Raw genomic sequence first — 24,656 nt, forward strand, 5'->3', positions numbered from 1 at the left:
AAGTGGACGGTGGGTGGGGGACAGATGGAGGGACAGGGGATGGGTCGCTGGAGGAATGGGTAACGGCTGGGTGGATGCACAAGAAGGTGGACGACGGGTGGGTGGGCTGGGTGGGAGAAACAGGCGATGCGTCAGTGGACGGAGGGCCGGGAGACGGGCCGGAGGGTGCAAGGGAAGACGACGAGTGGGCAGAGGGGTGGGCGGGCCCGCGGACGACGTGTGTGTGGGCAAAGAATGGACCGCTGGCGTGGGGCTGGGGAAGGGAGGGGCGGAAGGGGGGTGGGGTAATGAGGGCGGGTGGGCAGACGAGCGGGGCGACCACTGACCGGCCGGAGGGGGTGGGGGATCGATGGGGGCCGGGTCGCGGTGGAAACTGGGGAGGACGGATGAGCGGCGGGGGCGCACAGAAGGCCCCGTGTCCCCTCGGCCAGCCGCCACCCACCTGCAGAAATGTGCTCCTCCGGAGCTCCGCGCACGTGATCCTCCCGGACCAGGACCTGTTGACCGTGTAGAAGATCCTCTGTATGACCTGTAGGAGGAGGCCCGTCAGCTGAGCGCCGGAACGCGGGGGGCTGGGGGCCCCGCACGCGACCGTGCAGCAACCCCACGTGTGGCCCTGCAGGTACCCGGCCTGGGACCTCGCCTACGAGCTCCTGCCTGGCCTCACCAGGAGCTCCGCACCCCGGGCCTCAGGGCCCCGTGTCGCCAGCAGAGGGTGACCGCCCCGCACGTCATGAGACGGGGGTGGGGGGTGGGGGGAAGCAGTCCTGCCTCCAGCTGCAGGGAGGAGACAGGTGGCAGGAGAAGCGGACCCGCTGCCACATGCGGGGGGGTGTCCGGGTGAGACGGCCGCACCTGAGCTGGGACGGCGTGGGCACGCAGTTCCTGCGTGGCTGGGAGCCCTTCTTACGCTGCGGGTGGTTTGAGAAACTGCCCCCAGTGCTTCCACGGACACTCAACTGACCACTGGATGCAAAACGTTAACTTAAGCCCAGAGAGTGGCCCTGCTCCCTGCACAGGGAGGCCCACCTTGGCCACGGGGCTCAGCTCCGCTCCCAGGTGGGGATGTCCCCACCTGGGATATGCCTCGCCTGTCCCGGGGCATCTGCTCACCTGTCCTCATCTGAGACGTCCCCTCGCCTGCGCTCCTCCTGGGGCATCCCTGCCAACCTGTCCTCGTCCGGGACATCCCCTCCCCCCGCCCCTGCTGGAGGCGGTCCCCTCCCCCCGGACGTGCCCTGCCTTGTCCTGTCTGCACAGGGAGGTCGGGGCATGGGAACGGAGCACGTGGCACACAGCCCCGTTCACACGCAGCGCTCCCTGCCGCCGCTGGAATGAGGCACGGCTCCGCGCACCGCGCACTGCTCCTCAGCGACGAGCCCGCAGGGCGGCGCGGAGCGGTGAGGGGGCGGAGGGAGGCCTGGGGAACCGCGGGCACGCGGACTGCCACGAGCGTCCGCTCCGCGCCGCGCGACAAGCATGCCCCCGGCCACCGCGCCACCCACCTCCACCCAGAGCCGGAGGGCCGTCCTCCCCGGGTGACCTCTGACCAGGGCAGGGGCGGGGGCTGGGCCGAGGGGTCCTCGTGCCCCCCGGCCAGGCCGGCACCCTGCCCGCAGCGCTCAGAGCGCCGCGCTCCAACTCGCTGGGCGTGCTCGCCTGGAGCCGAGGAGACCGGGCGCTCAGGAGGGGGGGCCCGGGCGTCCTCTGAGGCCCCTCCTGCCCAGAGAGGGAGACCGCTGCGTCTCTGGACGTCCCCTCGCCTGCCCCGGCCTGCCCGACCCCGGGGCACACGGCCAGGACCACCCAGGCTCTCGCTGAGCGCGCCCAGCTGGGGACCCAGGTGGGACACACAGCCCGCCCCGCGCCCGAGCCCCACTCCTGCTTCCTGGTGAGAAAGCGGGCCGTGGAGGGCCACGGGTCCGGGGGCTGGGTGTCCGTTCCCTCACGGCGGGCCTGGAGCCCGGGCCTCAGGCGCCCACGGAAGCCACAGGGGCAGCGGATGTGCTGGTACTCACCGTGGTGATGTAGCGGGAGTGGAACTCTGATGCTTCCTTCAGGAATGCCAAGCCCGGGTGGGTGTTCACCACGTCCTGCACACGGGGGACGGGACACGGCCCTGGGATGTGCCGCCAGGCCCAGGGGTAAGAACGCACGTGTCCACCACCACCATCCAGGTTCACACATCCAGCCACAGAGCCGCTCACGCAGCATCACCCCAAACACACGGTTACGTGAAATCACATCCAATTAAAGGATCATACAGAATCATCTGGGTCACGAGCTAAGGAAACGCGCCACCTCTCGCGGCCGAGGGTAATAACCTGACACGTGTAAATGTATAAAAGACCACCGTGTAAGTCCATCCCAGATTCTAAGAAAGAAAATTTGTGATATCCTCACTTAACAAAGCACTGCAGTCCCAGGAGCCCTTTAAGTCACTTCTATTCGAATGGTTTTGGTAACTTCGGTTACTCCGTCTTCACGGGGAACACGCGGGTAACCGGGGACCACCTTCGATTCCCCTCTACAGGATGTAGCACAGAGCGCTAAAGAAAACCGTGTTTACAGGAACCAGAACGGCGTTTGGAAACGAGCGTTCTGCAAACCGTGGCCAGCTTCTCGTGGGCGGCCCGGCGCCCAAAGGTGCTAACCCCTGTCCGGCTCCACGCTCCGCAGGCTCAGGTGTGGAGCTGTCCACACCGTCCTGCTTCTCACGCAGGTTTGGAGGGGCTGCATGGAGCCAGCTTCACAGGAGCCCGCCCGCTCCCGGGGTGTAGACACCAGGGCGCACCTGTGAGGCGGGGGCGAGGGCGTGTGCGGCGGGGAGGCGGGGACGCACCTGCAAGAAGGGGATGAAGTCCTCCTGCGCCAGGGAGTTGCCGCCGGGGCTCATGAGCAGGTGGACGAACTTGGCCGCATCATCGTGACAGCTCTGGAGCACCCTGGGCGACAGAGGCACCCCAGCTGCACCCCACGCGCACCCACAGGCCCCGCCCCACACTCTGGGGTCGGCTGCTCCGTGAGCACAGGCACAGACGGATGGGGCCCCGCAAGGGACACGACGGCCGGGCCGGGCACCCCCGGACAGGCGTCTCCATCCCGTACTGTCCCGGCCGCAGGAGCACCGGCCAGTGGAGGCAGAAGCACGGCTGGGCCACCACTCCCGCCCCGGGACTCACTTTCTCCACATGGCGACGAACTTGTGCACTGAGACGGAGCCCGTGCGCTCTCCGCCGGCGCCGCAGAAGAGCGGCCCCTTCCAGTAGAGCGGGCAGCCGCAGGCCTGCGGGGGGAAGGGGGCGATGACACAGGGTTAGCGCGCCCTGGGCCCCCGGCTGCCCGAGCCCCTGAGGCGGCCGGGAGCGCACCGCGTACAGACAGCCCGACCGCGCAGCTCAGCGCCTGCGCCAGCCCCGCGGGCCTCCGTGGGGAGGGGCAGCCTCTCCCAGCCGTCACGCCGGAGACGCTGACGGAAACGGCGCTCCCGAGCACGGGGCACAGACCACCTGCCCCAGCTGGAGGCGGCACGTCGGCAGCTGTACGGAGGCAACGAGCACGTCCCCAGCCCTGGACATGCAGCCCCTCCGATGACGGGTCGGGACGGCGTAAACGACAGAGAAGGTCAGGAGACCGTCCTTGTCGCACCGACAAGGACGAGGCTGTGGCCCGGGCACATCTCGGGCGGGGAGGCGACCGCAGGGCTGGCGTCCACAGCTGTCAGCGCAGCTGCTGACCGGGAAGCAGGCGGAAAACCCACGCTCTGAGCTTCCCTCCCGAAAACGCAGAAGAAGAAGGGCGGAAACAACAAAGGCCAAGAGAAGAGAAAAAGAGAGCAGATACGCGACAGAGAAGTCAACAAGGCCGCGTCAGCTCTTCGGAAAGCTCTTAAGCAAGTAATCACCCCTGAGCAACACTCCTGGAGAAGCAGAAAAAAGAAACGCGTGCTCCTCACATCAGCGGTCAGTGCAGAGCCCACCAGCGCTGGACAGACAGGCGGTGGACACTCCCAACAACTGGAGGCCAGGAAACGCGACAACTGCTGGCAAACGGGCGGACTCCTGGACTCACGAACGTGTCTAACCAGAACTGACAACGGACATCCGACGGTTCTACCTTTCAAGAGACCGAACCCGTGGCTTAAAGCCTTCCCACTAAGAAAATCCCGGGCCCAGCTTTAGGGAAGAAATCACGTGGATGGTACCCACACTCTTCCAGAGAATGGAAACAAGGGACATCTCCCAACTCCTGTTACAAGGCTGCACGTCCTGGACCCTGACACCTATGAGAGATCAGGCGCCCTCAGCTCCCAGGAACAGAGACGCCAACATCCCACACAAATCCAGGCCGGCAAATCGAATCCAGCAGTAAAAAAGAAGAAAAATCACAGTGAAACAAACAACAGGCCAGGAAACTTAAGAACAGGAGGGAACACAGCACTGTAATCAGGGGCGTACACAGGAGCCCACGGCTCACATCTGCCCGTGGGGAGGCGCGCAGGCCGGCACTGCCCTGAGCTGGAACAGGACAGGCTCCACCAGCAGAGATGGAGGAGGGGGCGCTCAGGGAAGAGACAAAGGGGAAACTCTGGTAATTCAAAAACACGCAACGGTAGGGAGAATTCCAAAAGGGTTACGAAATACCAGAATTACACTAAGTCCCCTACACACGAACGAGTTCCATTCCGAGAGCACGTTCCGAAGTCCAGTTTGTCCGTTAAGTCCAACAAAGTCAGCCTAGGTACCCAACTAACACCATCGGCTGCAGAGTACTGTACTGTAACAGGTTTCTAACACTTTCCATGCAAACGATACATAAAAAACAAACACAAAAGATGAAGAAAACATTTTTACATTTTTACAGTCCCTTGAAAAGTACAGTAGTCCAGTACAACAGCTGGCACACAGGGGCTGGCATCGAGGGAACAGGCGAGAAGAGTTACTGCCTGGAGGAGGCAGAGGAGGTGGGAGATGGCAGAGCTGAGGGATTGTCAGCAGTAGGAGACCGAGGGCCAGCTGCAACGTCGCTCTCACTAGTGCCTGACGCTGACGGTAAACACGTTCGCATCTCTAAAAGTTCGCAACTTGAAGGTGTGTACGTAGGGGACTTACTTGTAACAGAAACCAGCAAAGCTGCGGGATCCCAGAACAATGTACAAAAATCAATTATATTTCCACACTGGCAACAAGCAATTAGAAAATAAAAAATGTAACAGTGCCGTCTATGAAAAGCATAAAAAACATCAACCTACGGGTAAACGTAACTGAAAGTGCGAGAGCTCTACAAAGGGAACAAGAAAGCGTGGCTGGGAGAAATCAAAGACCCCCCAAATGGAGGGACAGACCATACGGATTCCTGGACTGGACACTTAATGCTGTTGACACATTTTTGACCGGAGACGTTATTACAGGCACAGGCGTTAGTTTCTGCAAAAATCCCCTGGTCAATAATGTGTTAAAATGTCAACTGTTCCCCAGACGACCCACAGATTCAACGCAAAGCTGATGCACACCCAGCAAGGTGTGTTTTGCAGAAATCAACCAGCTCCTTCAAAGCCCACACGCGAACGCACACAACTGTCAAGCCTTCCGTGCAGTCACAGCAGTGAGGCTGTGCGTCAGGGCAAAGAGGAAGGGACCAGTTTAGGGACAGACCCCCCCCACGTGCCACCCACCAACTCAGCACACAGACAAAGCTGGCGGCAGCTCAGAGGGAACGATCGTCTCTGGGGAGAGCCCAGCTGGTCGGCGGGGCAACTCTACAAAAATAAGGGAGGGATCCCAGCCCCAAGCGTGGACGGTGAAACTCCAGAAGGAAATGTAGGAGATCGTCCCGATGCTGGAGAAGCAAAGGTTCCCTAAACGTGACTCGAACACCAAAACTCTGAAAGAGAAGGTGGGTGAACTGAACCGCTTCCCCACCAGAACTCCGGGGCAGACGTCGCCGAGAGCATAAAAACGGCGCAGACCAGGAAAACGTTCACAGGGCATTATCCTGACAAAGGGGTCTCACACACACACACAGGAAAAAAGGCAAAGGGCCCAAGGGAGCGACAGGCCCTGCCCGGCCCTGCCCGGCCCTGCAGGGAGAAGGGTGTGAACACGGCCAGGACTCCGGAGGGAGAGGCAGAGGAAAGGCGCGAACCGGGTCCCCACAGAAGCCGCCGCGGGCGACGGCGCTCACAGGACCCGGGTCACGGGCACCGCCCGCGGCTGGGGGAGCTGCCGGCAGATGGTCTGGCGGGACACGCCCCCCGACCCGAGCACCGGCCACGCACGCCCGGGGCCAGGGCCCGCCCTGGGGGAGACCAGCGGAGTCCGCTCCTGCGCAGCACGCCAGGCCCAGAACATGCCGGCACCTTATCCTCGGCGCCCCAGGAGGGAGCAGCGCAGCCGCGCGGGAGCCGTGCGTCTGGACGCTCTGTGGCTTCGCGCACACGCCGGGGCGGGGACCACGGCGCGCGGCTCGGGCACAGTGCGGGCTGAAAGGCCTCTGCTCCGCGCAGGTGGGCGTGCGTCCTGGGGCGACGGGCAGCAGAGGCCTCCTGCCGGGGATGCTGGCGCCAGGCCCCGAGGAGGCTGTGTGAGCCGGGGCACGGAGGACACTGGACGCTCTGTGGCTTCGCGCACACGCCGGGGCGGGGACCGGGGAGCCAGGGGCCTCGGGCACGTCTCCTGGGGTGCTCGCGCGGGCACGTGGGAGCTCGCTGGACGGGCTCGGGCGACGGCACCGTCCCGTCCCACGGGCGCAGGTGGGCGTGCGTCCTGGGGCGACGGGCAGCAGAGGCCTCCTGCCGGGGATGCTGGCGCCAGGCCCCGAGGAGGCTGTGTGAGCCGGGGCGCGGAGGACACTGGCCGCTCCCCGGGGCGGGAGGGCGCAGGCGGCAGGGACCGGGGAGCCAGGGGCCTCGGGCACGTCTCCTGGGGTGCTCGCGCGAGCACGTGAGAGCTCGCTGGACGGACTCGGGCGACGGCACCGTCCCGTCCCACGGGCGCAGGTGGGCGTGCGTCCTGGGGCGACGGGCAGCAGAGGCCTCCTGTCGGGGATGCTGGCGCCAGGCCCCGAGGAGGCTGTGTGAGCCGGGGCACGGAGGACACTGGACGCTCTGTGGCTTCGCGCACACGCCGGGGCGGGGACCGGGGAGCCAGGGGCCTCGGGCACGTCTCCTGGGGTGCTCGCGCGAGCACGTGAGAGCTCGCTGGACGGACTCGGGCGACGGCACCGTCCCGTCCCACGGGCGCAGGTGGGCGTGCGTCCTGGGGCGACGGGCAGCAGAGGCCTCCTGCCGGGGATGCTGGCGCCAGGCCCCGAGGAGGCTGTGTGAGCCGGGGCACGGAGGACACTGGACGCTCTGTGGCTTCGCGCACACGCCGGGGCGGGGACCGGGGAGCCAGGGGCCTCGGGCACGTCTCCTGGGGTGCTCGCGCGAGCACGTGAGAGCTCGCTGGACGGACTCGGGCGACGGCACCGTCCCGTCCCACGGGCGCAGGTGGGCGTGCGTCCTGGGGCGACGGGCAGCAGAGGCCTCCTGCCGGGGATGCTGGCGCCAGGCCCCGAGGAGGCTGTGTGAGCCGGGGCACGGAGGACACTGGACGCTCTGTGGCTTCGCGCACACGCCGGGGCGGGGACCGGGGAGCCAGGGGCCTCGGGCACGTCTCCTGGGGTGCTCGCGCGAGCACGTGAGAGCTCGCTGGACGGACTCGGGCGACGGCACCGTCCCGTCCCACGGGCGCAGGTGGGCGTGCGTCCTGGGGCGACGGGCAGCAGAGGCCTCCTGCCGGGGATGCTGGCGCCAGGCCCCGAGGAGGCTGTGTGAGCCGGGGCACGGAGGACACTGGACGCTCTGTGGCTTCGCGCACACGCCGGGGCGGGGACCGGGGAGCCAGGGGCCTCGGGCACGTCTCCTGGGGTGCTCGCGCGAGCACGTGAGAGCTCGCTGGACGGACTCGGGCGACGGCACCGTCCCGTCCCACGGGCGCAGGTGGGCGTGCGTCCTGGGGCGACGGGCAGCAGAGGCCTCCTGCCGGGGATGCTGGCGCCAGGCCCCGAGGAGGCTGTGTGAGCCGGGGCACGGAGGACACTGGACGCTCTGTGGCTTCGCGCACACGCCGGGGCGGGGACCGGGGAGCCAGGGGCCTCGGGCACGTCTCCTGGGGTGCTCGCGCGAGCACGTGAGAGCTCGCTGGACGGACTCGGGCGACGGCACCGTCCCGTCCCACGGGCGCAGGTGGGCGTGCGTCCTGGGGCGACGGGCAGCAGAGGCCTCCTGCCGGGGATGCTGGCGCCAGGCCCCGAGGAGGCTGTGTGAGCCGGGGCACGGAGGACACTGGACGCTCTGTGGCTTCGCGCACACGCCGGGGCGGGGACCGGGGAGCCAGGGGCCTCGGGCACGTCTCCTGGGGTGCTCGCGCGAGCACGTGAGAGCTCGCTGGACGGACTCGGGCGACGGCACCGTCCCGTCCCACGGGCGCAGGTGGGCGTGCGTCCTGGGGCGACGGGCAGCAGAGGCCTCCTGCCGGGGATGCTGGCGCCAGGCCCCGAGGAGGCTGTGTGAGCCGGGGCACGGAGGACACTGGACGCTCTGTGGCTTCGCGCACACGCCGGGGCGGGGACCGGGGAGCCAGGGGCCTCGGGCACGTCTCCTGGGGTGCTCGCGCGAGCACGTGAGAGCTCGCTGGACGGACTCGGGCGACGGCACCGTCCCGTCCCACGGGCGCAGGTGGGCGTGCGTCCTGGGGCGACGGGCAGCAGAGGCCTCCTGCCGGGGATGCTGGCGCCAGGCCCCGAGGAGGCTGTGTGAGCCGGGGCACGGAGGACACTGGACGCTCTGTGGCTTCGCGCACACGCCGGGGCGGGGACCGGGGAGCCAGGGGCCTCGGGCACGTCTCCTGGGGTGCTCGCGCGAGCACGTGAGAGCTCGCTGGACGGACTCGGGCGACGGCACCGTCCCGTCCCACGGGCGCAGGTGGGCGTGCGTCCTGGGGCGACGGGCAGCAGAGGCCTCCTGCCGGGGATGCTGGCGCCAGGCCCCGAGGAGGCTGTGTGAGCCGGGGCACGGAGGACACTGGACGCTCTGTGGCTTCGCGCACACGCCGGGGCGGGGACCGGGGAGCCAGGGGCCTCGGGCACGTCTCCTGGGGTGCTCGCGCGAGCACGTGAGAGCTCGCTGGACGGACTCGGGCGACGGCACCGTCCCGTCCCACGGGCGCAGGTGGGCGTGCGTCCTGGGGCGACGGGCAGCAGAGGCCTCCTGCCGGGGATGCTGGCGCCAGGCCCCGAGGAGGCTGTGTGAGCCGGGGCACGGAGGACACTGGACGCTCTGTGGCTTCGCGCACACGCCGGGGCGGGGACCGGGGAGCCAGGGGCCTCGGGCACGTCTCCTGGGGTGCTCGCGCGAGCACGTGAGAGCTCGCTGGACGGACTCGGGCGACGGCACCGTCCCGTCCCACGGGCGCAGGTGGGCGTGCGTCCTGGGGCGACGGGCAGCAGAGGCCTCCTGCCGGGGATGCTGGCGCCAGGCCCCGAGGAGGCTGTGTGAGCCGGGGCACGGAGGACACTGGACGCTCTGTGGCTTCGCGCACACGCCGGGGCGGGGACCGGGGAGCCAGGGGCCTCGGGCACGTCTCCTGGGGTGCTCGCGCGAGCACGTGAGAGCTCGCTGGACGGACTCGGGCGACGGCACCGTCCCGTCCCACGGGCGCAGGTGGGCGTGCGTCCTGGGGCGACGGGCAGCAGAGGCCTCCTGCCGGGGATGCTGGCGCCAGGCCCCGAGGAGGCTGTGTGAGCCGGGGCACGGAGGACACTGGACGCTCTGTGGCTTCGCGCACACGCCGGGGCGGGGACCGGGGAGCCAGGGGCCTCGGGCACGTCTCCTGGGGTGCTCGCGCGAGCACGTGAGAGCTCGCTGGACGGACTCGGGCGACGGCACCGTCCCGTCCCACGGGCGCAGGTGGGCGTGCGTCCTGGGGCGACGGGCAGCAGAGGCCTCCTGCCGGGGATGCTGGCGCCAGGCCCCGAGGAGGCTGTGTGAGCCGGGGCACGGAGGACACTGGACGCTCTGTGGCTTCGCGCACACGCCGGGGCGGGGACCGGGGAGCCAGGGGCCTCGGGCACGTCTCCTGGGGTGCTCGCGCGAGCACGTGAGAGCTCGCTGGACGGACTCGGGCGACGGCACCGTCCCGTCCCACGGGCGCAGGTGGGCGTGCGTCCTGGGGCGACGGGCAGCAGAGGCCTCCTGCCGGGGATGCTGGCGCCAGGCCCCGAGGAGGCTGTGTGAGCCGGGGCACGGAGGACACTGGACGCTCTGTGGCTTCGCGCACACGCCGGGGCGGGGACCGGGGAGCCAGGGGCCTCGGGCACGTCTCCTGGGGTGCTCGCGCGAGCACGTGAGAGCTCGCTGGACGGACTCGGGCGACGGCACCGTCCCGTCCCACGGGCGCAGGTGGGCGTGCGTCCTGGGGCGACGGGCAGCAGAGGCCTCCTGCCGGGGATGCTGGCGCCAGGCCCCGAGGAGGCTGTGTGAGCCGGGGCACGGAGGACACTGGACGCTCTGTGGCTTCGCGCACACGCCGGGGCGGGGACCGGGGAGCCAGGGGCCTCGGGCACGTCTCCTGGGGTGCTCGCGCGAGCACGTGAGAGCTCGCTGGACGGACTCGGGCGACGGCACCGTCCCGTCCCACGGGCGCAGGTGGGCGTGCGTCCTGGGGCGACGGGCAGCAGAGGCCTCCTGCCGGGGATGCTGGCGCCAGGCCCCGAGGAGGCTGTGTGAGCCGGGGCACGGAGGACACTGGACGCTCTGTGGCTTCGCGCACACGCCGGGGCGGGGACCGGGGAGCCAGGGGCCTCGGGCACGTCTCCTGGGGTGCTCGCGCGAGCACGTGAGAGCTCGCTGGACGGGCTCGGGCGACGGCACCGTCCCGTCCCACGGGCGCAGGTGGGCGTGCGTCCTGGGGCGACGGGCAGCAGAGGCCTCCTGTCGGGGATGCTGGCGCCAGGCCCCGAGGAGGCTGTGTGAGCCGGGGCACGGAGGACACTGGACGCTCTGTGGCTTCGCGCACACGCCGGGGCGGGGACCGGGGAGCCAGGGGCCTCGGGCACGTCTCCTGGGGTGCTCGCGCGAGCACGTGAGAGCAAATCCCGGGCCCAGCTTTAGGGAAGAAATCACGTGGATGGTACCCACACTCTTCCAGAGAATGGAAACAAGGGACGTCTCCCAACTCCTGTTACAAGGCTGCACGTCCTGGACCCTGACACCTATGAGAGATCAGGCGCCCTCAGCTCCCAGGAACAGAGACGCCAACATCCCACACAAATCCAGGCCGGCAAATCGAATCCAGCAGTAAAAAAGAAGAAAAATCACAGTGAAACAAACAACAGGCCAGGAAACTTAAGAACAGGAGGGAACACAGCACTGTAATCAGGGGCGTACACAGGAGCCCACGGCTCACATCTGCCCGTGGGGAGGCGCGCAGGCCGGCACTGCCCTGAGCTGGAACAGGACAGGCTCCACCAGCAGAGATGGAGGAGGGGGCGCTCAGGGAAGAGACAAAGGGGAAACTCTGGTAATTCAAAAACACGCAACGGTAGGGAGAATTCCAAAAGGGTTACGAAATACCAGAATTACACTAAGTCCCCTACACACGAACGAGTTCCATTCCGAGAGCACGTTCCGAAGTCCAGTTTGTCCGTTAAGTCCAACAAAGTCAGCCTAGGTACCCAACTAACACCATCGGCTGCAGAGTACTGTACTGTAACAGGTTTCTAACACTTTCCATGCAAACGATACATAAAAAACAAACACAAAAGATGAAGAAAACATTTTTACATTTTTACAGTCCCTTGAAAAGTACAGTAGTCCAGTACAACAGCTGGCACACAGGGGCTGGCATCGAGGGAACAGGCGAGAAGAGTTACTGCCTGGAGGAGGCAGAGGAGGTGGGAGATGGCAGAGCTGAGGGATTGTCAGCAGTAGGAGACCGAGGGCCAGCTGCAACGTCGCTCTCACTAGTGCCTGACGCTGACGGTAAACACGTTCGCATCTCTAAAAGTTCGCAACTTGAAGGTGTGTACGTAGGGGACTTACTTGTAACAGAAACCAGCAAAGCTGCGGGATCCCAGAACAATGTACAAAAATCAATTATATTTCCACACTGGCAACAAGCAATTAGAAAATAAAAAATGTAACAGTGCCGTCTATGAAAAGCATAAAAAACATCAACCTACGGGTAAACGTAACTGAAAGTGCGAGAGCTCTACAAAGGGAACAAGAAAGCGTGGCTGGGAGAAATCAAAGACCCCCCAAATGGAGGGACAGACCATACGGATTCCTGGACTGGACACTTAATGCTGTTGACACATTTTTGACCGGAGACGTTATTACAGGCACAGGCGTTAGTTTCTGCAAAAATCCCCTGGTCAATAATGTGTTAAAATGTCAACTGTTCCCCAGACGACCCACAGATTCAACGCAAAGCTGATGCACACCCAGCAAGGTGTGTTTTGCAGAAATCAACCAGCTCCTTCAAAGCCCACACGCGAACGCACACAACTGTCAAGCCTTCCGTGCAGTCACAGCAGTGAGGCTGTGCGTCAGGGCAAAGAGGAAGGGACCAGTTTAGGGACAGACCCCCCCCACGTGCCACCCACCAACTCAGCACACAGACAAAGCTGGCGGCAGCTCAGAGGGAACGATCGTCTCTGGGGAGAGCCCAGCTGGTCGGCGGGGCAACTCTACAAAAATAAGGGAGGGATCCCAGCCCCAAGCGTGGACGGTGAAACTCCAGAAGGAAATGTAGGAGATCGTCCCGATGCTGGAGAAGCAAAGGTTCCCTAAACGTGACTCGAACACCAAAACTCTGAAAGAGAAGGTGGGTGAACTGAACCGCTTCCCCACCAGAACTCCGGGGCAGACGTCGCCGAGAGCATAAAAACGGCGCAGACCAGGAAAACGTTCACAGGGCATTATCCTGACAAAGGGGTCTCACACACACACACAGGAAAAAAGGCAAAGGGCCCAAGGGAGCGACAGGCCCTGCCCGGCCCTGCCCGGCCCTGCAGGGAGAAGGGTGTGAACACGGCCAGGACTCCGGAGGGAGAGGCAGAGGAAAGGCGCGAACCGGGTCCCCACAGAAGCCGCCGCGGGCGACGGCGCTCACAGGACCCGGGTCACGGGCACCGCCCGCGGCTGGGGGAGCTGCCGGCAGATGGTCTGGCGGGACACGCCCCCCGACCCGAGCACCGGCCACGCACGCCCGGGGCCAGGGCCCGCCCTGGGGGAGACCAGCGGAGTCCGCTCCTGCGCAGCACGCCAGGCCCAGAACATGCCGGCACCTTATCCTCGGCGCCCCAGGAGGGAGCAGCGCAGCCGCGCGGGAGCCGTGCGTCTGGACGCTCTGTGGCTTCGCGCACACGCCGGGGCGGGGACCACGGCGCGCGGCTCGGGCACAGTGCCGGCTGAAAGGCCTCTGCTCCGCGCAGGTGGGCGTGCGTCCTGGGGCGACGGGCAGCAGAGGCCTCCTGCCGGGGATGCTGGCGCCAGGCCCCGAGGAGGCTGTGTGAGCCGGGGCACGGAGGACACTGGACGCTCTGTGGCTTCGCGCACACGCCGGGGCGGGGACCGGGGAGCCAGGGGCCTCGGGCACGTCTCCTGGGGTGCTCGCGCGAGCACGTGAGAGCTCGCTGGACGGACTCGGGCGACGGCACCGTCCCGTCCCACGGCCGTGCGTCCGTCCACCACACAGCAGGAGCTGTGCCCTCGCCCGTGGGGTGACGCCTGCATTCACGTCCCCAGAACGAGCGGTGCCTGCACTTCCAAGCCCACCGACCCCACAGGCAGCTGGAGAGTCCATCCTAACGCTCTCACTGTGACCTCCGTCTGCTACCTCTCAGGACCATCTGCAGACATTCTAAGGGAACGGGAAACACCAACTCTGAAACCCAGAGATACGAAGAAACGCGTTTAAAAATATGGTAAAATGCCACCATGAAGGGAAAAACACACGACGTGGTCGGGTTTTTACAGGTTTGTAACGTTTACCTAGTGTATGTGATGGGAGGCCCGCGTCACCCCGTCAGGAGCAGCCCTGCGGCGACCCCGATCCTCGCCCTCACGCCCTTTACAGCACCCCCGACGCCCGCGCACACACAGAGCTCCCCGTCCGTCCACACAGCCTGCCCCGAACGCGGTGGCGTCTGTCTGGGGCCTGGGGTCTGGCCCTGCTCACGCGGCACAGGGCATCTGACACCCAGCCGTGCAGGACTCTGCGTGCAGACCGTGAGCAGGTGCGCGCTGGCCTTGGCCCGGTCCCCCCACGGGGCTCCTGACCGCGCGGGGTCCCCTAAGAGAGGGGTTCCCAGAGCACCTGTGCTCCCACCATGAACAACCGCGTGCCAGGAGCGTCTTCTGCTCTGATATTTGGCCTCTGCCCCCGGCTCCTGACACGGAGCCCCGAAGTCCCTTGGAATCTGCTGGGGGGACGGGAGCCTGTTTCGTCGTGGATGGGGCTGTCCTTAAAGGGCCCACGCCGTGATTGCTGAGCTAGAACTTTCAGCTCCCCGGCATTCTCTGCAGAGGGCGAGGGCAGAGGTGCAGGGAAACCTCGATCACGCCCACGGGACGAAGCCTCTGAAACATCCCCTAAAGGAGCGGGTGCAGGGGCCTTCCAAGTTAGGGAACAAACCCACCGTACCAGGACAGAGATGCACCCCAACTGCACGGGGACACACTGCTGCACTGGGGAGCCCCCGACGCCCCACCCTGATGCCTCTTCACCAGGCTGCTCCCCGTACCCCTCATCATACCCTTTATAAGGAACCCTTTCGAATGAACTGGTGTTTCCCTGAGTCCTGTGGGCTGCTGAGCAAACTGCGGAACTCGAGGTGGGGTCGTGGGAAGCCCGGAATCCAGAGCCGGTCAGACGGACACACAGGTGACAGTCTCGGACTCGGGCCTGGCGTGTGAAATGAGGGCGGCCCTGTGGGTCCAGCACCCCGCCCCCCTGTGCTAACTCCAGGCAGAAGGGCTCAGAACTGGAGGAACTGCAGGACGCCCAGACCAAGGGCCGCACGGGTGCCGACAGAGGCTTCCGTGCGCAGGGAGAGGAAGCAGAGACCGTCCTTTTCACGGGTCAGCTGTTTGCCCCTTTCTGTGTTCAGAGAAGCAGGTCCACTGATCTCGGGCACGCAGGCTCCCGAGAAGCATGTCTCCGGCAAGAAGAAGGGCCGTGTCACGATGACGAGAGACAAGGGGTGTGAGGACGGAGCTGATCTGGGGACAGGAGGTCCTCACACGACACAGCCGCCCACAGAGGCACAAAGGCCCCGGCCCCGGCCCACAGCTCCCCAAGGAAACCCCGCAGTCACTCACCATCGGGAGCCGCACCCTCTCCCCTAACTGACGGAACGGGCAGAACCTGCCGAAACGCCGGGACCCGGACACGCTCGGAACCCAGGGAGCAAACCGACACTCAAGGGCTGGACGACCTTCAAGTGCGCGTTTACCAAGACAACCACCCTCAGCCCAGAAAACCAGTCTCAGTACATCTGGAAGCACTGAGACCAGACAGAGCACCCCTGGCCACGACAGGACTAAATTGGAAATCAGTAACCAAAACATGTCTGAACAAGCTGCAGGAGTTGAAAATCAAAACAACGAAATTCTAAATAACGCATCAGCCAAAGGAGACGTTACAAGACAAACACAAATGTAGTTTGCACTGAATGAGAAGGGAAAAAAAAAACCCACGAAAAAACCCAAAAACCAACACATCAACAACGTTTGGGATGCCGGCCAAGCAACGCCCGGAAGGAAGTTCACAGCATTAAGTGCTTCCGTGAGCAAAGCAGAAAGGCTGAGTGGACAAAGCTGCCTCGTTAAGAAACTGCAAGGAGAACAGTTAGCCCTAATGTGAGCAGAAGAGAGGAAATAATAAAGACGGGAAATCAGTGCCATAGGAAATCATTACAAAAGAGTTAGCAAAACTAAAAGCTAGTTCCCAGAAACGATCAGGAAAATAAAAAACTTCTGGCCAAACTGACTGAGGATAAGGACAGAGACACGAAAGCCAACATCAGAAGCAGCCGAGGGGCGTGAGTCAGCACAGACCCTACACGTGTGGCACATAAACAACGTGTGTCAATAAACTCACCAAGTCATGGGAGCTGGGCACACACTTGAAAGACGGGAACTGCCCCATCAAACTCAATGTCCGCAACCTTCCCAGGGAGAGAATGTCCAACCCCAAATGCTTCACTGTGAATTCTGTCAAACGCTGAACGTAAAACACCATCCCAGTTCTAAACACGCGGCTCCGGAAAAGAGGGCAATAACCCAACCAACTCTGTGAGGCCAGGCCACCCTGCCACCGAACCAGAGAACTCACTAGACAAGGCATCTCCAGATGGGCGTCTTTCTGGAGCCTGGATTTAAACCCTACCAAGACACAAGCAATCAGAATCCAAAAGCACGTAAGGAGGAAGAGACAGGATTTAGGATGAAATGCGACGCATCCAAAGACACAAGACGGCTGGAGGGAAGAAGAAAAACCACAGGAGCACTCGATACGTGCAGAAAAGCACTGGGCAAATTTCAACACGCCTTCAGGATTTTACACAGTACAAGGGCTCTCAGCAAACTAGCTTCCTCACCCTGATAAAGGACACAGGAGCAGCTGCAGCTCCCACGCCGCGTCTGTGGGGAGCGACGCGCCCCGAGGCTGGGGGGGTGAGGGCTATGCCGCTCCCACACCCCGAGTCAGCATCCTCACGGAGGTCCAGCCAGCACAGTGAACAGGGCAGGAAAGAGGATACAAGACACGCAGATTACAGAGGAAACGGGGACACTCTCTTTATCTATAGAGGACGTGATCGTCTATTAGAAACGCCTAAGGAACCTGAAAAAGTGATCTGATGAGTATGTTTCGTCCAAAGTCAACACACAAAAATCAACAGTAGTTCTGTACACTTCAAGGAACAGCCATAAATTGAAGTAAAATAACGGTATTGACAGTATCATCAAAGATCTGAAACACTGGGTTATGCCCAAGTATTCATACGTTTGATGAAAGATGAACGTGACAAAACGGTACTGAGAGAAATTAACGATGACTTAAAGTCTGAGAAATGCCGGGGCCATAACCCAGCAGACTCGATGTTGGAAAGGCATGGGATTGTCTGCAAATTCACCTACACACTCAAACGATCACAACCCGAATCCCAGCAGGCTTCTTTCACAGACGTGGGGAAGGTGATTCTGAAGTTCATGTGGGAATGCAGAGACACCAGAACAGTCTCAGCACTTGAGAATCAGAGAGAAGCAGGAAAATCAACACTGCCTGAAATGAACACAGCAGTGAAGCTACAGCAGCGGGGCCAGTCTGTCCTGCTGTGACAGACAACCCGTCACTGACACCCAAGAGCGTCCAGGGACAGACTCACGTACGGCAGTTCCCGTCGGAAGAAGGTGCCAAGGCAAGTCAGCGGGAGGACAAGGTGCCCAACGAGTGGGTCTGGGGCCACTGGACACCGTGTGAGAGATGCACCTTCCCTCCTACCCCACATATGCCAATACCCAACTCAGTGGAGCACAGACCCAAAGGGAAGAGTTACCGGAATCGGCCTTTAGAAGAAAACACAAGAGAAAAGTCCTACTGGCCTTGGATTTGCCAACACTTCCCATCAAGGATACAAATGCATAAACCAAGTAGGGAAAAAATCTGAAAACTGGACACAATCAAAATGAAAAACGTCTGCAATTCCAAAGACTGCTACGAGAGCAGAAAGACAAGTGAACGTTGGGAGAAAACGTCTGCTACACAGTACCTCTGACAAAAGACTTGTATCTAGAATGTATGCAAAGCACATATAACTCAATAGTAAGAAAACACCAGATTTTTAAAAGGGCAAATGATCTGAACAGGCATGTCATCAAAGAAGACATACAATGATAAACGGGCACATTTAAAAGATGCTCACTCGGTACTGTGAGTCGTTAGAAATGTGCAAATTAAAACAAGTTATCTCCATATACCCAATAGGACAGAGCTACGGTCTGAATGCCTGTGTCCCCCCGGCCCCGCAAAGTTCTTATGTTGAAACTTAATTCCCGAGGTGACGATATTAGGAGGTGGAGCCTTTGGGAGGTGATGAGGCCATGAAGGCGGTGCCCTATGAACGGGATTAGTGTCCTTATGAAAGGGACTCCAGAGAGCTCCCTCACCCCTTCTTCTGTGTGAGGGCACAGCAAGAAACTTCTGTACCCCAGAGGACAGCCCTCAGCAGAACCAGCCCTGCTGACACCTTGGTCTTGGACATCCGGCCTCCAGAACTATGAGAAGTAAGCTTCTGTTGTTTATAAGCCACCAGTCTGCGGGGCCGGGTACATCAGCCTGAACCAAGACAAATGGCTACAATTAAAGAGACAGGAAAGCGAGCGTGCTGAGGATGTGGAGCGACGGGAACCCACACATGCTGGTAGGGATGCAAGATGGCGCAGCTGCCGTGGAAATCAGCTGGGTGCTCCCTCAGTAAGTCAAACACAGAATTACCATATGACCCGGCAATTCCACTCCTAGGTATGTGTACACACACACACACCACCGCCCACCCCCCCCAGCCCAAAGAACTGAAAGTGGGGCCTCACACAAACACTCGTAACTCAAATGTTCACAGGAGCACTGCTCACAACAGCCAAAAGGTGGAAACCACCCAAACGCCCATCTATGGATGACTGAATAAGCAGAATGGGGTCCAAGCACCTAGTGGAATATGACCCAGCCATGAAAAGGAGTGAAGCCCTGACACAGGCTACCACGTGGATGGACCTTGAGGACATGATGCCAAGTAAAGGAAAGAAGTCAGACACAGGACAATTAGTGTATGGTTCCGTTAATATGAAATATTTAGAACAGGCAAATCCACAGAGACAAGAAGCAGATGAGTGGTCTCAGGGGCTGGGGGAGGGGGAATGCAGTGACTGCCAAGGGGCCCAGAGCTTTTGGGGTGAGGAGAATGTTCTGGAACTAGACAGTGGTAAGGGTCGTGCAACACTGTGTATGTAATAAGGGCCTCTAAATTTTAGATTTTAGAATGGCTAACGTGCTGATAGATTTTTATGTGAATTTTACCACAGTTTAAAAAAATAAGTACCTACTCTGTGATTCTATTTACATGAAGTTCTAGGAAACTCTAACTAATCCATAGTGACAGAAAGTAGACCAGTGGGGGCCTGGGGCTGGGCCAGGATGGACTGGAAAGAAGCCAAGTTTGGGGGATGCTGGAAATGCTTCTCATCTCGAGTGTCTGCATAGTTTCACGGGGTTTCACACACATCAAAGCTCACTAAATGGTACACAGTAAACATCTACTGTTTACCTCACATCAGTTATACCTCAAGAGAGCTGCCAAAAAAAAGAAAAAGATGCTGACAAGAAACAAACACATAACCAGGGACTGAACATAATCATTAGGGAAATGAGACACGAAGCCACAGTAAGTGACCTCTGCACAGGCACCAGCTCGGCTAAAGTTATAAAGCGTCAACACCAAGTGCTGACAGCTTACACAGCAACTGGCGTCTCACACACTGCTGGCTGGACACACACAACGGACAGTCACACTGGAAGATGGTTTTGCAGTTTCTTATAAAATTAAACATAGAGTCACCAGAGGACCAAGCAATTCAACTCTGCAGCATTTCTTACCTCAGAGAACTTGCAAAGGTGTTGCACAAATCCTGTGTACAGACGTACAGAACAGCTTTATTCATGAGACAAAACTGGGAACAACTGTTCATCCACCAGTAAACAGATACACCAAGGGACGTGCGTGCTCAGAATGCTACTTAGCAGTAAATGCTAAGGACGAACATTGACGATTAGGCTGGGTGAAAGAGGCCAGAAAAACCCAAGACAACCTATCACATGATCCCATTCATGTGAAATTCTAGAAAAAGCAAAACAATAGCACCACAGGGCCAGGGAGTGAGAGTGAGGTAGGCCGGGACCCGGGATCCTTTGCTGCAGGGCTTGCACGTGGACAAACGTCTCCTCCAGCAACAGATACAAAGAAACTACGAGGGACTAAAATTAACTGCACACACGTGCAGCTGGGGCAAATTATGAACAAGACACAAAAAAGTCAGAACCTAACTGTCACTTCTGCGGTGCCAGGAGCAAAAGCAGGGTCCTGCACCCATGATCCCTGTACACGGCACCACCAAGGGGGTGGGCAGATGGCCAAGCCACTCCCTCTGGCCCAACCCACTGATCAAGGAGTCCAAGGGACGTCCCTGGGGGATTAGTGTTCCCTACCTTGCCGGTGATGTGGATCCACAGGGGTGAACATTTATCCAATTCTGTCAAACTGTATACTCAGAACTGGGGAGTCTTACTCTGTGTCAATTATATCTCAATAAAGCTGACTGAAAAATAATTAATTGTTCAATTCAAGAAACTGGAAAAAAGTGACAATAGCAAAAGAAAGTAACAAAAATGAAAGCAGAGGTTCGTGAAGGAGATGAACGAAAAATTACTCAATGAAGCTGTAAGATTCTTATCTGAAAAAATATAACTTAACCTCTAGCATGACTAGTCAAAAGGAATCAGAGATAAATAACCCTACGAAGACAAAGGGTCAAATGTGAAGATTTGATGTTCTTGGGTTGAAAGAATTGATACTGCCAAAATGAATATACTACCCAAGGCAATCTACAGATTCAATGCAAACCCTATCAATTTACCAATGGCATTTTTCATAGAACTAGAACAAAAAATTTTAAAATTTATATGGAAACACAAAGACCCCCAAATAACCAAAGCAATCTTGAGAAAGAAAAACAGAGCTGGAGGAATCAGGCTCCCTGGCTTTGGACTACACTACAAAGCTACAGTAATCATAACAGTATGGTCCTGGCACAAAAACAGACACAAGAGGCTTCCCTGGTGGCACAGTGGTTGAGAGTCTGCCTGCTAATGCAGAGGACACGGGTTCAAGCCCTGGTCTGGGAGGATCCCACATGCCGCGGAGCGGCTAGGCCCGAGCCACAACTACTGAGCCTGTGCGTCTGGAGCTCGTGCTCCACAAGACAGGCTGTGATAGTGAGAGGCCCACGCACCGCGATGAAGAGTGGCCCCCGCTTGCCACAACTAGAGAAAGCCCTCGCACAGAAACGAAGACCCAACACAACCAAAAGTAAAGTAAAATAAATAAATAAAAGAAATGCATTTCCATTTTAAAAAAAAGAAGCTTCAAGCTTCATGTTTCTAAAAAAAAGACACACGATTCAATGGAACAGGATAGAAAGCCCAGAGATAAACCCATGCACCTACAGTCAATTAATCTATGACAAAGGAGGCAAGAATATACAATGGACAAAAGACAGTCTCTTCAATAAGTGGTGTTGGGAAAGTTGGACAGCTACATGTAAAAGAAAGAAAGTAGAACACTGTGTAATACCATACACATAAAAAAAACTCAAAATGGATTAAAGACCTAAATGTAAGACCGGATATTATAAAACTTTTAGAGGAAAACAAAGACAGACACTCTGACATATATCACAGCAGTATCTTTTTGGACCTAGCTCCCAGAGTAATGAAAATAAAACCAAAAATAAACAAATGGGACCTAATTAAACTTACAAGCTTTTGCATAGCAAAGGAAACCATCAAAACAAAACGAAAAGACAACACACAAGAGTGGGAGAAAACATTTGCAAATGAAGCAACTGACAAAGGTTTTATCTCCAAAATATACAAACAGCTTATGCAGCTCAGTATGAAAGAAAACAACCCAATCGAAAACTGGGCAGAAGATCTAAATAGACACTTCTCCGTAGAAGACATACAAATGGCCAAAAAGCACATGAAAAGACGCTCAACACTGCCAACTATCAGAGAAATGTAAATCAAAACTACAATGAGGTATCACCTCACACTGGTCAGAATGGCAATTGTTAAAAAAGGTACGAACAATAAATGCTGAGGAGGGTGTGGAGCAAAGGCAACCCTCCTACACTGGCGGTGGGAATGTAAGTTGGTGCAGCCACTGTGGAGAACAGTGTGGAGGTTCCTCAGACACCTAAAAACAGAGTTGCCATGTGATCCAGCTAAACCACTCCAGGGCATATATCCAAAGAAAATCATAATTTGAAAAGATAAACACACCCCAATGTTCATTACAGCACTATTTTCAATAGCCAAGACATGGAAGCAACCTAAGTGTCCATCAACAGATGAACGGAGAAAGAAGATGTGGTACATATATGCGATGGAATATGACTCAGCCGTAAAAGAGAATGAAATCATGCCATTTGCAGCAACATGGATGGACCTAGAAATGATCATACTCATCAGGGAGTTACCCAAGGACCCCCGGGGTTGGCCGGGGCTGGAACCCAGGCCTCGTAACCCAGGGCTGCCCAGTACCTGGAGGAATTCTAAAATATCTCCAATGGGCCCCCTGTATACAAATATACCCACCAACAACTTCAACAAAGCAAAAGCGACTTGCGGATTTTCCTAGGTTCGTAGATTCCTGTCATTCCAGAAAAGCTTGTTTGTTCCCACTCTGGGCACTGAGGGTACCGCAGTGACCAAGACATAGATGGGCTCTCCATTTACACACAGCCTGAAAACTCCAACCAGTGTGTCTGTAAACAAGCACCGCTAAATGTGAAAGGCTTATAAAAAAAGAATGAAATCATGCCATTTGCAGCAACATGGATGGACCTAGAAATGATCATACTCAGTGAAGTAAGTCAGACAGAGAAAAACAAATACCGTATGATATCGCTTATATGTGGAATCTAAAAAAACGATACAAGTGAACTTATTAACAAAACAGAAACAGACTCACAAACTTTGAAAACAAACTTATGGCTACCAAAGGGGAAAGGCAATGGGGAGGGCTAAATTAGGGGTTTGGAGTTAACATGTACACCCTACTACATACAAGACAGATAATCAACAAGGACATACTGTATAGCACAGGGAACTCTACTCAATATCGTGTAATAACCTAAGTGGGAAAAAAAATTCTGAAAAAGAAATAGATATATGTATAACTGAATCACTTTGCTGTACACCCGAAACCAACACAACATTGTATATCAACTATACTCCAAAAGAAAACAAAAATTTATAAAGAATCATGCAAGACGATAAGGAAAAGCTTTAGAGTAATACATTTATAATCATGCCAACGATTGTTTTAGAAAAAAACATAAATGACCAAAATTGATCCCAGAAATTAAAACCCTTAATAAAGCAGTAACGTTAAAGGAAATTAAAACTCAAAGAGGAAAACGTGGAGGAGGAGAAGGACGTGGAACTCACGTCCTCCCACAAATACATGAAAAATCCACCTGCGTGTGGAACAGCTCTCACCGGACACCTACTGAACGCTGACAGAAGACCTCAGGCTTCAGAAAGGGCAAGAAAATCTCCATGGAACCAGGCAGGGCAAAACAAAGAAGAACAGAAAAAGAGAGAGAGAGAAAGGAATGGGGACAGGACCTGGGCCCCAGGGAGGGAGCTGTGGAAGAGGAAAGGTTCCTGTACCCTGGAGAGCGCCCTCGCTGGTAGGGAGATCAGCGTGGAGGAAGGGGGAGCTTCAGGGCCTGAGAGAGAGCACAACAGGTCTGCGAAAGGCACCGTAGACAGTGACCCGCACATACGGTGGTCACTGCTGCCCTGTGCTCCCCAGACTGAGACACCCGTCCACTGGGGCGGGAAGGGGCTGGGTGCTGAAGCTTGGGCTTCAGAGGTCAGACCCAGGGAGAGGACGGGGGTTGGCTGCGTGGAGACATCCTGAAGGGGCTGGAGTGTGGCAATGGAGGGTGTACGTGGAAGAAGCCTGGGCCCCCTCAGAGAGGCAAGGCACGATTGTTGGGGGATGTGCAAGGGGAATGGCAGGACCACTGAAGAAGCTTCTTTCCCCAGGTGCGCACGCTCTCAGGCAACAGCACACCGCCTACACGAGCCCCGGGGTGGGCGTGATCCACCGCTGCTGCGAGAGACGAGGGAGCAGGCAACAATCACTGCCCCCGCCATCCCGGGAGCAGGCCAGCTGCCACACTGTACCTAAGAGACCCGCGAGTAGGTGCCAATCGCTGTCCCTGCCCAGCGAGGGCCTTGGGAGCGCGCGCGGGCCTCCGCCCCTGCTGAGAGACCTGTCAGCAAGCGCCAACCGCTGCCCCTGCTGGTAGGGGCCCCGGGAGTGCGCACGGGCTGCCGCCCCTGCACACCCCTATTAAGGGGGTAACGGCAAGCACACGCCGAGGAAAGAGGTGACAAGCATCCAAACTAAAAGCTGCCCTTGTGCCAAAAATATTAAGCCCATACAAGCTACACAGGGACAGTCCCACATAAAATAGCCTCCCAAGACTGCAATACATAATTGTTTCTCCTAAACTCACAGAGTAAGAGAAATGTAAGTACAAGAAGCAGAGAAACCACTCGCAGTTAACCCACCAAGAGAATTCCCCTGAAGGGACGAACAACGAAACAGACCGCTTCACTCTAACAGACACGAGTTAAAAAGGGGGCAATAAACACCCTGAAGGAGGAGGAGGAGTCCAGATGGTGCACAGGAAGAGGCGGAGCTCGCGTGTCCTCACAACAGGGACACCGGCCAGATGCCGGGGGGGGGGGGGGGCCCCC

General features: G+C 58.9%; 1 protein-coding gene across 5 annotated transcripts in view; it reads right to left on the reverse strand.

The window, feature by feature from the left end:
• The window catches only part of PPP2R3B (protein phosphatase 2 regulatory subunit B''beta), a 53,033-nt gene that overhangs the window by 11,429 nt on the left and 16,948 nt on the right, over positions 1 to 24,656 (reverse strand). For 4 of the 5 annotated variants that reach the window (XM_028492484.2, XM_055086288.1, XM_055086290.1 and 1 more), the window contains exons 3-6: positions 3,183 to 3,286; positions 2,843 to 2,945; positions 2,019 to 2,093; positions 443 to 529 (exon numbers count right to left, since the gene is read on the reverse strand). In XM_028492484.2, coding sequence (XP_028348285.1) covers positions 443 to 529; positions 2,019 to 2,093; positions 2,843 to 2,945; positions 3,183 to 3,286 — 369 coding nt within the window. The remainder of the gene's footprint in view (positions 1 to 442; positions 530 to 2,018; positions 2,094 to 2,842; positions 2,946 to 3,182; positions 3,287 to 24,656) is intronic. The other variant, XM_055086289.1, reaches the window with a different exon arrangement.

This window comes from Physeter macrocephalus, chromosome 7, assembly GCF_002837175.3.
Source record: "Physeter macrocephalus isolate SW-GA chromosome 7, ASM283717v5, whole genome shotgun sequence".
Classification (NCBI taxonomy): Eukaryota; Metazoa; Chordata; class Mammalia; order Artiodactyla; family Physeteridae; genus Physeter; species Physeter macrocephalus.